Source organism: Callospermophilus lateralis, chromosome 19, assembly GCF_048772815.1.
Source record: "Callospermophilus lateralis isolate mCalLat2 chromosome 19, mCalLat2.hap1, whole genome shotgun sequence".
NCBI lineage: Eukaryota > Metazoa > Chordata > Mammalia > Rodentia > Sciuridae > Callospermophilus > Callospermophilus lateralis.
This window is the reverse complement of record NC_135323.1, coordinates 27,810,226-27,823,710: the sequence shown is the minus strand read 5'-3', so window position 1 is coordinate 27,823,710 and position 13,485 is coordinate 27,810,226. Positions and strand designations below refer to the sequence as shown.

At 51.0% G+C, this 13,485-nt stretch overlaps 1 protein-coding gene across 4 annotated transcripts in view; it reads left to right on the top strand.

The window, feature by feature from the left end:
• Positions 1 to 13,112, top strand: part of Hip1 (huntingtin interacting protein 1) — a 133,554-nt gene extending 120,442 nt beyond the window's left edge. For all 4 annotated transcript variants that reach the window (XM_076840947.2, XM_076840946.2, XM_076840949.2 and 1 more), the window contains exons 23-32: positions 1,764 to 1,874; positions 2,619 to 2,677; positions 3,004 to 3,097; positions 5,159 to 5,259; positions 5,528 to 5,633; positions 6,490 to 6,613; positions 6,998 to 7,059; positions 8,729 to 8,837; positions 9,389 to 9,470; positions 9,820 to 13,112. In XM_076840947.2, coding sequence (XP_076697062.1) covers positions 1,764 to 1,874; positions 2,619 to 2,677; positions 3,004 to 3,097; positions 5,159 to 5,259; positions 5,528 to 5,633; positions 6,490 to 6,613; positions 6,998 to 7,059; positions 8,729 to 8,837; positions 9,389 to 9,441 — 819 coding nt within the window. In that variant the 3' untranslated portion in view covers positions 9,442 to 9,470; positions 9,820 to 13,112. The remainder of the gene's footprint in view (positions 1 to 1,763; positions 1,875 to 2,618; positions 2,678 to 3,003; positions 3,098 to 5,158; positions 5,260 to 5,527; positions 5,634 to 6,489; positions 6,614 to 6,997; positions 7,060 to 8,728; positions 8,838 to 9,388; positions 9,471 to 9,819) is intronic.
• The last annotated feature ends 373 nt before the right edge of the window (positions 13,113 to 13,485 follow it).

Sequence of the window (13,485 nt, the reverse complement as noted above, 5' to 3'; positions counted from 1 at the left end):
TACGGAAGAGACTTCTCTCTTCCTTGGTTCTGAGAGAAGAAACAGGTTCCTAGAGAAATTTTAACCCCAAGCTACCATGGGTGTAAGGTCCAATTTCATACTATTTATATGGCCTGGAAAACCCCAAACAGAAAATTAACACTGTTGGGTTGTGAGAGGCCTAGGTACCTGGTAAAAGATCCTAGCTATCGATAGAGGAATGTTTTTTGAATTTAGACCCCAAAGAAGGTTCAGATAGATTTCCAAGGAATATAAATTTACAGTAAGTATGTTTGATGCATTTAAAGAAATTTTTTAAAAGGTAATAAACATGACAAAGGAATAAACTATTTTCAGAAGTACCAAGGAATATTTGGAAAAGAGCCATAGAACTTTTAGAAATGAAAAATATAATCATTAAAAGTGATAACTTGGGGGCTGGGGTTGTGGCTCAGTGGTAGAGTGCTTCCCTAGCATGCATGAGGCACTGGGTTTGATCCCCAGCACCACATAAACAAACTAAATAAACAAACAAAAAAAAATCTGTAAACTAAATCATTATTAAAAAAAAAAAAAAAGAAAGTGATAACTTGGTATCCAATTTCAGCAGTTGATTAAACAAAGCTAAAGAGAAGATTAGTGAACTGGATGATGGAAGTGAAAGAATTTCACCGTGTGGCAGTGGTTCTATAAATTGGAATGTAATTATTAAGAGGGAAAAAAGAATGCCTAATTAGCTTTCTAGAGGAGGATAATAGAAAAGATAATAGACCATGTCCTTTTTTTTCTGCCTAAATAATATACCGTTATAGACCATCTATAAATGAACTCTTAACTAGGCGTGATGACATAGGCCCATAATTCCAAATCTTGGGAGGCTTAAACAAGAGGATAGCAAGTTCAAGACCAGCCTCAGCAACTTAGCAAGACCTTGTCTCAAAATAAAAAATAAGCACTGGGTAAAGCACCCCTCAGTTCAATCTCTAATACAAAAAAAAAAAGTGACCCCTCACCCTCCTGACCTCTGTTTATCTTGGAGTAGAGGGAGGAAGGGAGAAGAGAGAATCCAGTTAGCATATAAAGGGGATTTCAAAGATAATGCATTTCCAAATGATAATGCTTCATAAACGAGTTCTTAAATTGAGTGGTGGGTAACATGAGTATTTTTTCTTTTAAAAATGTATTTCTCAACCGATAACATAAAAATGTAAAAAATTGTACTTATCAATGGAATACCGAAGGTTTTCATATATGTGTACATCGCATAGTGTTTAGGAGTCCATTTTTACTCTTTAAACTATTCCTAGAATTGTGTGCTCTAGTTTGGATCACACACGATGGTTCGGGCTTTGCAGCAGTTAGACATGCGATCAGACCCCCTGCCTGCCCTTTGTCAGGAGTGTGACCCATCTGGTGTTTCCCCTCTGGACCTTGGCCTCCATTGTACAGCAGGAATAGGAACTGCCTCAGGGGGTTGCTGTGGAAGCAATGTCAAGCAAGGGTCGGGCTTATTGGGGAACAGTGTAAAGATACCTAGGTCTCCCATGCTGCAGGGACAGCTGTGTGTGTGAATATTAGCCTGAGGGCCCGAGCAGCTGCAGGAGTCTTGGAGTCAGACACTGGCTTCCTAGAAGGAGGGGTTCTGAGTGAGAGGAGATGGGAAGGAACATGCAGTTCCAGATGGGGTCCATGACACGTGGGGCCTCCTACCCTTTCTGTCTCAGAAGGTCTACAAAAGATCAGAGCAGAGGTCAAAGTGTCATTCTCTGTGATGCCATTCACAGGAGCTGTTGCCCATGGGCCTGGACATCAAACAGGAGGAGCTGGGGGACCTCGTGGACAAGGAGATGGCCGCCACTTCGGCTGCCATTGAAGCTGCCACAGCTCGGATAGAGGTAGGACGTGAGTGCAAGATCTTCTAAACAACACTTGCAGCTGCTCCTGGGCAACCTTGCCCCTTAGACGTGTCTTGGTCATTCACGAAGGCTACAAAGGCCCGTATAAAAGAAACCCAAACCCAAATCACTGCATCCGTGAGGGGCAGGAAACAAGAGGTCGTCACTTAAGGAAGGTGAGCAGATTCCTCAAGGGTCAGGTGCCTTGGTGTCAGAATGTCCGGGGTTCAGGTTCTAGGTTGCCACTCATTAGGTTGCATGACTTGAGTTAAGTTCACCTAGACCAGACTCAGCCCCTTGTCTATAGAATGGCAGTGATAAGGACACCTACCCCAAAAGCATTAAGTGGCAGCCCTCATCCGTGGTAAAAAATCTCACAAAAAGCTCAGTGGGCACCATTGCAAAGGTCACATATTGCCCCTTTGGTGGGAGACTCGAGCCACCGGCCCTGGTGGAAGCACCTGCCTTGAGGACCGGGAGCCAGTTCTGTGCACGTCAGCCTGAGTGCCTGAAGGTCAAGACTCTTGCTGACCACAGAGTACCTGCTGCAGCTGCGCCCACCCCCACCCCCAGTAGATGAGAGGGCTGGGCTCTTTCCCCAAACCCTGCAAGGACACAAATAGGGACTCCAGATCCGGGATTCTGAGCTACCACAGCATGTGGGAGCAGGCACAGAAGGGCACTGTGGTCTCTCAGTACTCCAGAAGGAGGTGGCCCATGTGGAAACCAAGCTTCTTTTAACAGGAAATGCTCAGCAAATCTCGAGCAGGGGACACAGGCGTGAAGTTAGAGGTGAATGAAAGGTGAGTCCGAGCCACACAGCAATGCCCAGGTGAGCAGGATCCAACTTCCCGGTGCCGGGTCATACCCTGCGTGCCCTCTAGGACTAGATCTGGGCTCCCACTGCAGCATGGGGCCGACAGACCCCAAGAACCACGACCGGCTGCTCCTTACCAAATCCATAGCCAGGGGTTCTCACTCAACCTCACCGGGTATCCCAGCAACCTCCGCGCATTCCCTGCTTCTCCTTCCCATTCCAAGTTGGCTGTGGTTTGGGCAAACGAAGAGGAGAGTTTGTCTTGGCCTCTGTGTCTGACATGTTTGTTGTGCATTTTTCTCTTTTCAACAGGATCCTTGGTTCCTGCACCAGCCTGATGCAGACCATCCAGGTCCTGATTGTGGCCTCAAAGGACCTACAGAGGGAGATCGTGGAGAGCGGCAGGGTGAGCATTGCTTGGATCCCAGGGGCAGGCCTCCGGACCTTGACTGTGGCTCCCCCACAGTCCCTGGAGTCCAGCTGAGCTGCAGGCCTGTCTTGTGTCCACAGCAGTCATTTGATCTGGACACAAGCAGGCACTAAGGGACCTCCCCACTCCCAGAAGGGCAGTCAGACACAGCTTCCAGCTGCAGCTCACACACCTCAGGTGGACTGGCTGTGGGAACCCCGTGCACACTGCATGTCCAGGTCCTCTGAGGAGGAAGTGAGGAATCTGGGCAAAGCCCAGGAGCAGGCCAGTGCCCTCACCCCTCGGTATCTGTCAGGTATCAGGACCCTCCTCAATACCAGAACCCTTGGGTGCTCAGGTCCCTTGTACCCCGTGGCACAGGGTTGGTGTGGAGTCTGCTCACACCCTCCTGCACGCTCTTGCCCTGCAGGTGACTGATGATACCTAGTGCAGCACAGAGGCTGTGGAATAGCTGTCACACTGCATTGTTTAGGGATTAATGACAAGAAAAATATCCCTCCGTGTTTGTTCAGTACAGACACAGTACTTTTTTAAATATTTTTTTTTTAGTTGTTGATGGACCTTTATTTTATTTTATTTATTTCTTTATATGCAGTGCTGAGGATCAAATCCAGTGCCCCCTCACACATGCTAGGCAAGCGCTCTGCTGCTCAGCCCCAGCCCCTGCCCAGACGCAGTGTCTTGAAACTACTTTCCGTCTGTGTTTGGCTGCACCTGCAGATATTGGAGGGCCAGCTGTGCTCACCGGGCACAAGGGCGCAGCTGGCCTGCACCCAGTGGCAGAGTCGGCCCGTCCTCGGGCCCCAGAGAGCCCGCTGTCAGCCCCTGGCCCACACGTCCCTTGGGTTCCTTCCCACTCCTCTGCTGGGGCTGGGGCTGGCGCTGGCTTGTGGGCCCTTCATATGCTGTGACAGCTGCAGCTTGGGAAGCAGAGCGCTGTCTAGGGCAGGAGCAGAGCTGGACTCATCCCAGAGAGGAAGAGCCTCTCTGCTCCAGAGGTGCTGCTTCTAGCCCTGGGGTCTGTTCCTCCAGTAGAAAGATGCAGCCAACCAAGAGCCTCTGCACACTCTCAGACTCTTCCGAGGCATAAACCAAGCAGAAATCATGTTTGAAAAGTGTTCCCTGTCTTTCCTCCTCTTGGCAAATCATGGAGAGCCTGCAGACTCCCTCAGACTGCAACCCACTCCTGTTTCTCACAGAATGTACAGGCCCTCAGTAGACACAGCGAACTGCCAGGATCTCCCCGATGCAAAATCCAGGAGCTTCAGTCTCACATATAAAATGGCACAGTGTTTGCCCATAACTTATGCACATCTCCCATTTACCTTTTTTTGGGGAGTAGGTTCTGGGGCTTGAACCCAGAGGCACTTTACCACTGAATCACACCCTCGGCCCTTTTTATTTTTTATTTTGAGATAGGGTCTCACTAAGTTGCTTAGGGCCTCGCTAAGTTGCTGAGGTTAGCCTCAAACTTGTGATCCTCCTGCCTCAGTCTCCAGAGACACTGGGATTACAGACATGTGCCACCAACCCCAGTTTCCCATATACTTTAAAACATCTCTAGATTACTTATACATTACTGATCTGATACCTGACTTGATATAATGCATTATAATTATGATTAGACTATAATATAATAATCTTATAATACCAATGTAATACCTGATTTGATAGAGTGTGAATGCTAGGGAATAATGACAAGAAGTCTGCACATGCTCAGTACAGATACGGGGTTTTTATCCCAAATATTTTCAATCCCCAGCTGGTTGAATCCATACGTGGAGTCTGTAGGTACTGAGGGCCAACTACAGACACAGATAATAGAAATGCCACAGGCCTTGGTGTCAGGAAATCCCCAGATTTACTTCCCCTTATTTCCTGGGTGACCTTGGGAAGAATACTTTTGCTTCCCTGCGTCTTAGTTCTCTTATCTGTGAAGTGGGAGTAATGATGCTTGCTTCTCTGAGTTACAGTGAAGACCCGGTGGGACATGATAGGTAAAAGTCCCCAAAGCACAGTTATCTTTTGCTTCCGCAGGGGACTGCATCCCCTAAAGAATTTTATGCCAAGAACTCTCGGTGGACAGAAGGACTCATCTCAGCCTCCAAAGCCGTAGGCTGGGGAGCCACCGTCATGGTGTAAGTGTGTGGGGCCAGGGCTCCTTCCCAACCCCCTTCCACTGACCCACCTCAGGAAACAATGAAAGGAGAGAGAAAGATCTGTCCCCTGATAAACGGTTGATAGGACAGTGGGGCTGAGTTTTGAAAGGGAACTTCGGTCTCCTGGTGAACCCAGGTGCGGCAAAGGCAGAATCTGTCTGGCCAGGGACGGGGTTGGGCTGGCAGCGGGATTGTAGAGGTTTGGCCACGTGTGACCTTGTCCGTCCTCTGCCTTCCTGACTGCCAGGGATGCTGCTGACCTGGTGGTACAAGGCAGAGGGAAGTTTGAGGAGCTGATGGTGTGTTCGCATGAAATTGCTGCTAGCACAGCCCAGCTGGTGGCGGCATCAAAGGTAGGACCCGTGCTGGATTCCACAGGACACTTAAGTGGGACTGACCCCAAGGACAGATGGGTCATACCCTCTGGGTCGGTTGAATCCCAAACAAAAATTCTGCCTCTAGAGGTCCCATACCCCACTCTTCTGAAGGCCTAAATCCAGCAAGGAGCCCTTTTTAGCTGGCCACAGGCTCTCCTGCAATCTCCTCACTCCTGTCAAGTGGCCTTAGAGGGTCCTAGCCTGCCCAGCTTCTGATTAGCAGTCCTGGCATTTAAGGAACACTCAGATAGGGAGCCAGTTGGCACACTGATCAATCAGGTCACCTGGTGTGGCTCTAGATTCTGATTGACCAAGACTGCCTCTCCTCCTCAGTCTTCGGACTTGAACCCCTGCCCCAGCCGGTCCTCACATACAGCTTGTAACCAGAGCCCAGGGTCCCACTCAGTGACTGGTCTTCATTCATCCTTATTTCTTGCTGCCCAAATTGTTGGGTTTCTCCCCCCTCCCCTTGGTACCAGGGATTAAACCTACTGAGTTGCTTAGGGCCTCACTAAGTTGCTGAGGTTGGCTTTGAATTTGCGATCCTCCTGCCTTGGCCTCCTGAGCCACTGGGATTACAGGTGTGTGCCACTATGCCCAGCCCCCAGTTGTTTTTCACGACTGTAAGAATTGATCAATGAGCGAGAAAGCTAGAGTTTGGCCAGGAAGCCAGGAGTAATTGATTAGACTGGGGACGTGCCAGGAGCTGACCCCACAGAAAACAGAGAAGTTGATTGGCGACAACAGAGGGTCTCAAACCCTCAGACCAGCTGTCTGATCCAGCCCTGCTGCTCCGGGTGTGGTATGAACCCAGTCTTCTTTGTCCTGGCAGGTGAAAGCTGACAAGGACAGTCCCAACCTCGCCCAGCTTCAGCAGGCTTCTCGGGGAGTGAACCAGGCCACCGCGGGGGTCGTGGCCTCCACCATTTCGGGCAAATCACAGATAGAGGAGACAGGTAGCCGTTCTCTACACCCCTCCTCACCGCCCTCCCCACGGTTCTGTTGTAAGCTGTCATTTTCCGTCTCCGTCCCACAAGCTCACCTCCTCACCAGGTGGGGCACAGTACGCAGGCTGCTTATGTCACTGCAGCAACTGGCCCTTAAGTAGATTTCTGTTCTATCATTTCTCTGCTCTGAATCTGGTGGCCCTGGAGAGGTCAGATCCCGGCTGCCCCACAATCTCTTCATCCTTCTTTCCCCTTAATCCCTCCGTTACTTTCACGCACATCTTGGCCAGTGGCCAGCCAGGCATTTCAGCAGAACACTGGTGTCACCACCTCTCAGGGGAGCGTCGGCCAGGGACACTGTGTGATAAGGTCTTCTTATTTCTGTCCTTGCAGACAATATGGATTTTTCAAGCATGACACTGACCCAGATCAAACGCCAGGAGATGGATTCCCAGGTGAGAGCAACCCCAATCCTATCCCCTGGAGGAAAGCCAGAGAGACCCTTGGGCAGGGGATGAACACGGGTGCACTTTCAGCCTAAGATGGAAAGTAAATGAGACTGCAGGAAGCTGGAGGCGGGGAGCAGTGGTTAGTAGATTCCAGAATTTTAACCCTTAGTGATCAGAGACCTTGGAGCAATCCACAAACTTATTTAATAGTCCTACTATAGGCAGTTCTTTCAAAAACTGCTGATACAAATTAGAAATAAACTTTAGTTTAAAGAAAAAAGTGGATCCACTGTAACTTCATCAAAGGTGATACCATTTCATTCTGTGGCTCAGTAAAGTTATGCAGCACAGGAATCAGTGGGGTCCTAGGAAAAAAATCTGACATCTTTCCACTGGTCTGGGATAAAATTCAGATTGGGATTATTGAAGTACTATAGATAGTCACTCAGCGTCTTATATAGCCACATTGCCGTGTAAATACTGAAAGACTTCTTGCTCAGTGGTTTTATTCTGTCCTTCTTGGCTTTAAATACCATCTTTGTTCTGAGGATTGGACCCAGGGATGCTCAACCACTGAGCCACTTCCTGGCCTCGCTGGAGACAGGGTCTTGCTGAGTTGCTCAGAGTCTCGCTAAATTGCTGAGGCTGGCTTGAACTCACAATCCTCTTGCCTAAGCCTCCCGAACTGCTGGGATTACAGGCATGTGCCACTACACCTGGCTAAACACCATCTTAATGCTGTTAAACACCAAATTCTCCTCAGCCTAAGTCTACTCTCTACTTCCAGTTCCTGCTTGGTCTCCATTTGATGCCACATAAGTATCTCAACAGAACCTGCAGAGCAGGTCCCCACCCCCACTGTCTCCATCTTGATGAATGCACTGCCACCAGCACCCAGGTGCTGACCCACAAAAGTAGGGGTTGTCCATGGTCCCTCTCTTCCCAGCCAGCAATCCTGTGATTCTGAGTCTTGAGAAACAACCTCACTCTTTGCACTGTCGCCCATCTCCCTCCCCTGGTCTCAGCCACCATTGTCTGGCCCTGGCATTTACAAGTGTTTGTTTCAACATCGTCCAGGGCAGGGCCGGGTTGCAGGGCTGAGGCCGTCCGCCTGGGAGCGGAGAGTTGGTGGAGGTGGGCGGAAGGCACCAGCTGCCTCTATCCTTCTGCATGTTTTACATTGATTCTAATCAATTTTAATAGTAAAACAAGGAAGGAACCACTTGGCTGGTGCCAATGTGCTCCCACTCTGGACCTGCTACTATCCACTCCTTCTCCATGTGATATTTTGAAAACACACAGGACCACAGGTCACCTCCCTGCTTAGAACCTTCCAGTGCCTTTGCTTTACACTAGGACAATATCCAGCCTGTGTCTCAGCCATCTCATGACCCTCTCCCTCTTTCGGGACCCACGCGGGGCTCTTTCCATTCTCCTGACACCTCAAGCCCTTTCCTCCTCTGGACCTTGGCCCCGCTCTCCCTTCTGCCTGGAATAGTCCTCCCTATATCTGAACCGCTGGGCTCTTCTGGCCGTGTAGGTTTCAGCTTTCAAGGGTGATCTTTGCGGGCCACCCTGTGTCTTCGCCACGTCGTCCTGTCATTGTGGTCCTGTCCAGTTGTTCACGGAGGACGGGGCTTTGCAGAAGAAGAAAACCACTTCCCCCCCTCCATAGGTCCGGGTGCTTGAGCTGGAAAACGACCTCCAGAAGGAGCGGCAGCGGCTGGGAGAGCTCCGCAAGAAGCACTATGAGCTGGCCGGCGTGGCCGAGGGCTGGGAGGAAGGTGAGCTGGCCCCGTGGGACGGGGACCAGAGCCCGGGGTCCTCGCGCCCGCGGGGTAACCCAGTGGGTGGGAAGCCCAGGCTGCAGCCTGGACACTGACCAGGGAGCTCATCCCGCACTCGCCCTCCCCCGTGCCTTCCCAGGCCACTCGCCAGGTTGGACCCTGGGACTTTCATCTCCTCCCAGCATGGAGGCCATAGTGGATGAATAATGGTCAGGTTCTGACTGTCCACAGCCAGCAACAGGCCACAATGGTCATGAGACAGGCTGAGGAGGAGTGACGGGTGGGATGGGGTCTTACTTAGGCCTCCAGCCCGGAGACCACCCTCAGCCAGTGTCTCTGTGCTGCTTCTCCACACATCCAGAGTGGCCGCCGGGATCTCACCAAGGCCTCTGGTTCCTGGTAGACTTGACCGACTCTGGGGACCATCTACACATACCTCCTAGGGTTTCCTAGGCACTGAACTTGGGGACGGATGATTGCTCCATGGTTATGGTGGCAGCTGGGGTTGGTTCACAAGTGCCATGTGACAGATTATCACTGTCTTTTAGGAACAGAAGCGTCTCCATCTACGTTGCAAGAAGCCGTCCCCGAGAAAGAGTAGAGCCAAACCCGCGCCCCAGATGTCAGAGTGTAAATGCTCGTCACCCTTCTGTGTTTGTGATGCCACAGACCCTGTCCTGGGAGCCCCGGTGGCAGCCACACCTTCCCTTTGACTAGAACCGGGGACCTGCATGACCCCCTCCTCAGGGACTCCCCGATTGAATCCATGATCTGTTGTCTCTCCCCACCTCTTAGTATCCAGGCTGGCCCACGCTGTCCACGTGCAAGCCAGGTCCAAAGAGGCGGGGGGAGCTGGGCACTCCTGGGGAGGACACCAGCCAGTCCTGTGCACTGCTCTACCTCCGTAGCAGCCGGTGTCCTCCTCAGAGGGACTGGGAGAGGACGATCTGATGCCTCTCCTTTTCTTTTTTCTTCTCAGTCTTTTCCGTTTCATCCTTTGCACAAACTTGCGAGCATCCAAGGGCCGGTGGATTCCAAACCAGGGCGCTGCCCACGTCAGTGGCTGGGATGGCGGGAGTATCCTGGCCAAGAAGGCCACCGTGGCGTCCCCCCTTCAGCAGTCCCGCGGATTCCCACTGCTTCTCATGGTGGTCGTTTGGGTCTTTTGGTTTTATATTTTGAAAGTTTCAGTCACTCAGCCAACTCTTCCAAAGGACACCCCTGGAACCCCGAGCCACCGGGCCCCCCGCCCCAGCAGCCTCAGCCCTGGTGCCACGCAGACTTTGCCTTGGTGCTCCAGCTCGGCCTCCTCGCTGAGTGTCCCGCTGTGCAAATGCCGGTCAGCAGAGGCCACTCACCAGGGGTGGGCCACAGCTCTCCTCAGGAGGCGGGAGCAGAGCGAGTGCCTTTCCTCCCTAAGGCTGAAAGCCAGCCGAGCACCTCTGTCCACCTTCGCAGGCGACAGGGCTCTGGGACGCCCTTCCTGGGAGCTCCCTGAAGGGGTTCACGCACCTGATCATATGCTTGAACGGAGCTGGTGTGCTAGCAACACTACTTCCCTAGAGAGGATGGCCTGTGCCGTGCCGTGGCAGGAAGGCCACCTCCAGGAGACCAGGCAGGGCCCCGGGGGAGTGCAGGGGGGTTTCCAGTTCCTTCCTCCAGTGTCCTGCCTGGGCATCCTCCTGCCTGGGCATCCTCTTGAACCTGAAGAAGAGAGTTCCATGTGCTACCTGATCGACATCTGGAAGATCAGACCCCCCCACTTGCTCCCATAAGGAAAGGACCCTTCGTATTTATTACTAACCTCCTTTAAGCAGCAGCGGTCCACAAAGAGATGCTTGGAGCAATCGCAGTCGCCAGTGTGGCTGAGGCGAGGCTTATCTGCTGCCCTCTACACCTGTCTGTCTTCAGAGATCACCCACAGGGCAAGGGATCATCCCTGGACTGTTCGTGGCTTGGATCCCAAAGCAAGCAGGTTCCTCAGAGCATTCGGAGCAGGGAAGGGGTGAAAGGGGGACCACTGGCTCTGGCTTCTTCCAGCTACACGTTCCCAGCCCTCGCTGCCCTGCGACAGGACCTGGACAGAGGGCACAGCCGCCTAGAGATGGGCAGCCTCACAGCACTTTTCCACTCCCGATGAGCCCAGCATTAAGTGACCTTCTGATCTTGGAAACAATGGCGTCTTCCTTGCTTATCTGTAGCAGCTCATAGGTGGTCGCCAGCAGGCACTTCCTCGGACCTGCCCCCAGGGGTGTCGGGAAGTCGGCCACATGACGGGTTGTGAGACTTCTGTTTGATCACTGTGAATCAACCCCCTTTTCCTTCCCACCCACCCCCATGCCCTCTCCTTGCATTTTCTAAATGGGACACTCTAAAAATTGTCCCCCTGGAACTCTGATGACCGTTCTCAGGCATGCGGCCTCTGTGCTGGGCTAAGGAGGTATCTGAGGCAGCATCTGGGCCGTCCTGGGTTCCGTGCCTCTCTGTGCGAAGTGTTTCTCCATCCCAAGACTCAGAAGGCGCCACGTGCAGTGCCCTGGCCCACTTGTGCCAGTCAAGCTGATTGGTGCATTCCTAGTGCGGGTCAACCTTTCCAGAGGTGGTGGACCAAGTCCTCGCTTCTGTGGTCTACATCATGCACACCCACATGTCCCAAATTAATCTGTTCCGATATGCGTATCGGGACAGATTAGAATTTCCTAAAATAACACTTGCTCTAAAAACAGTCATTTTTAAAAACCCTCCTGAGCTCAGTCAGCCCAAGTAATAAAACAGTCAAGACGGCACTCACCCCAGAGCACAGGCTGACCCAGTGTCACCACCTATCAGATGTCACTTAATCCCTTTTATAATAGCTCAGATGAGAAATTGTGCCATCCTCAAGCCCAAATCAAATTGTCTGTCTGGCTCTTCTAAAAATAAGTGGGTGGGAAATACCTTGGATGAAAACAAAAATTCCATCTCAAAGCTGAAAATGAACCTCACAGCCTCTTCAATGAGTTCCTGACCTTCTTAGTAGCTGAAGTTATCATGGGTGAATGCAGATGGTCCCTATACGCAGACAGCCGCACAGTGATGGCTTAGGATTGGACAGCAGTTAACGCGCGCACACCTGCACCTGATATCTAATTTTGTAATTCAGTCCTCTAATACCTTTAGAGTTAGGATATTCGTGTACATAATCAGCAGGAAGATAGAAAAGACCTGCTTTCGTGGGATTATTTGACATCCGAGCACAAAGTTAGGTAATAATTTAGATGACATGCTGATTCTGCTGCCCACAGCAGTATCTCTAGGATCCCACCTTGAATACAAGTCCCAGGGGCTGGAAGAACCAAACGGTCCAGAGCATCCTCTCTTAGAGTTGTTTCTGCTACCAAATAAGACACCAAGGTTTATAATGGGCTCATAAGTACATGTCATTTTGGTCAGGCTGGTTTGCTTTGGCCTCTGGCCCCTGAGGAAGCGGGGTTCTCAGCTGGACCCTGGGAAGTTCTCACTTCCTGGTTGGCTCCTTAGCATAGAGGGGTCTCCTGGCTCCATTTCATCCTGGTTTTTAACAGCTGGTGTCTTGCTAACTACCGCCTTTCCACGTCTCTGGAAATCCTGCCAAGGAAAGCCTTCCCAACATGGGCCTTCCAACCAGAGTGGCTTTGCCTTCTCTCCGCCATCTTGGTCCTGCAGAGACCGGACTTCCTGTAGCATAGGGATCCACCTATGGAGCCTGCCGGCCACCAGTGCAACAAACCAAAGCAGCCATCAGCTGCTCTTTCATCTCCCAGGACCAGTGACACACAATGGTGGCACTGCCTCTCTTGTGCCCCCAGGAGCCAAAGCAATGGGAAATAATGGGTTAGATGCCATTGGATCCAATTCTGAGAGTAGATCTTTCCAGACATGTCTTTCAGGTGACCCTCAACTACCTCAGGTTTGAAAGCCCTAAAGCTGAATACCACTCACAGGGACAAACCGAGGGGGTTTGGTTAAATCTTGGTGATAACACAAATGTCTCAAACTTATAACAAACTTAACCTTTAGGTTTGCAGGGATGGGGTTGGGTCTGGTTTTCTTCTGTTTTTAACCTCTTCCCCAGTTCTCCATTAGAGTAGTCCCTATAAATAAATTTCATTTTTCACTGAGTGCCTACCTTCCCAGGGCAGGTAGCCACTGGCTTTTGTTTCCTTCCAACAATACTTTTATTATGGTATTAAGGACTTTCTTTGTATAATACATTGCATCTGTGTTTTCAATTTTTCAAATAAATATTTCAGCCTGGCAATGGAGAATACTGGTGATAACTGGCCAAGTGGCCCTGAGGTCTAGGTTTCAGTGAAAAGCCTGTCTCAAGGTCTGTGGGATCCACTTAGCTCTGCATCTTTGGGAATATGGCTTAGAAACATGTGTTTCAGCTTCTTAAACATGTTCCATCCTCTGTACATGAATCTGTGGAAGGCACAAATGGAAAGGGCCAAAGTGGGCAAATGGTGATTTGGAAGGCCAGGTCTCTGCCTAAAATCTGAAGGCTCAGGCTTTGTCTGCTCCCTTCCAGACCTAGAAATGCTAAGATTGGATGTGACCGCCATGTGTGATGGTACACACCTGTAATCCCAGCTGCTCCGGAGGCTAAGGCATGAAGATCATGCCT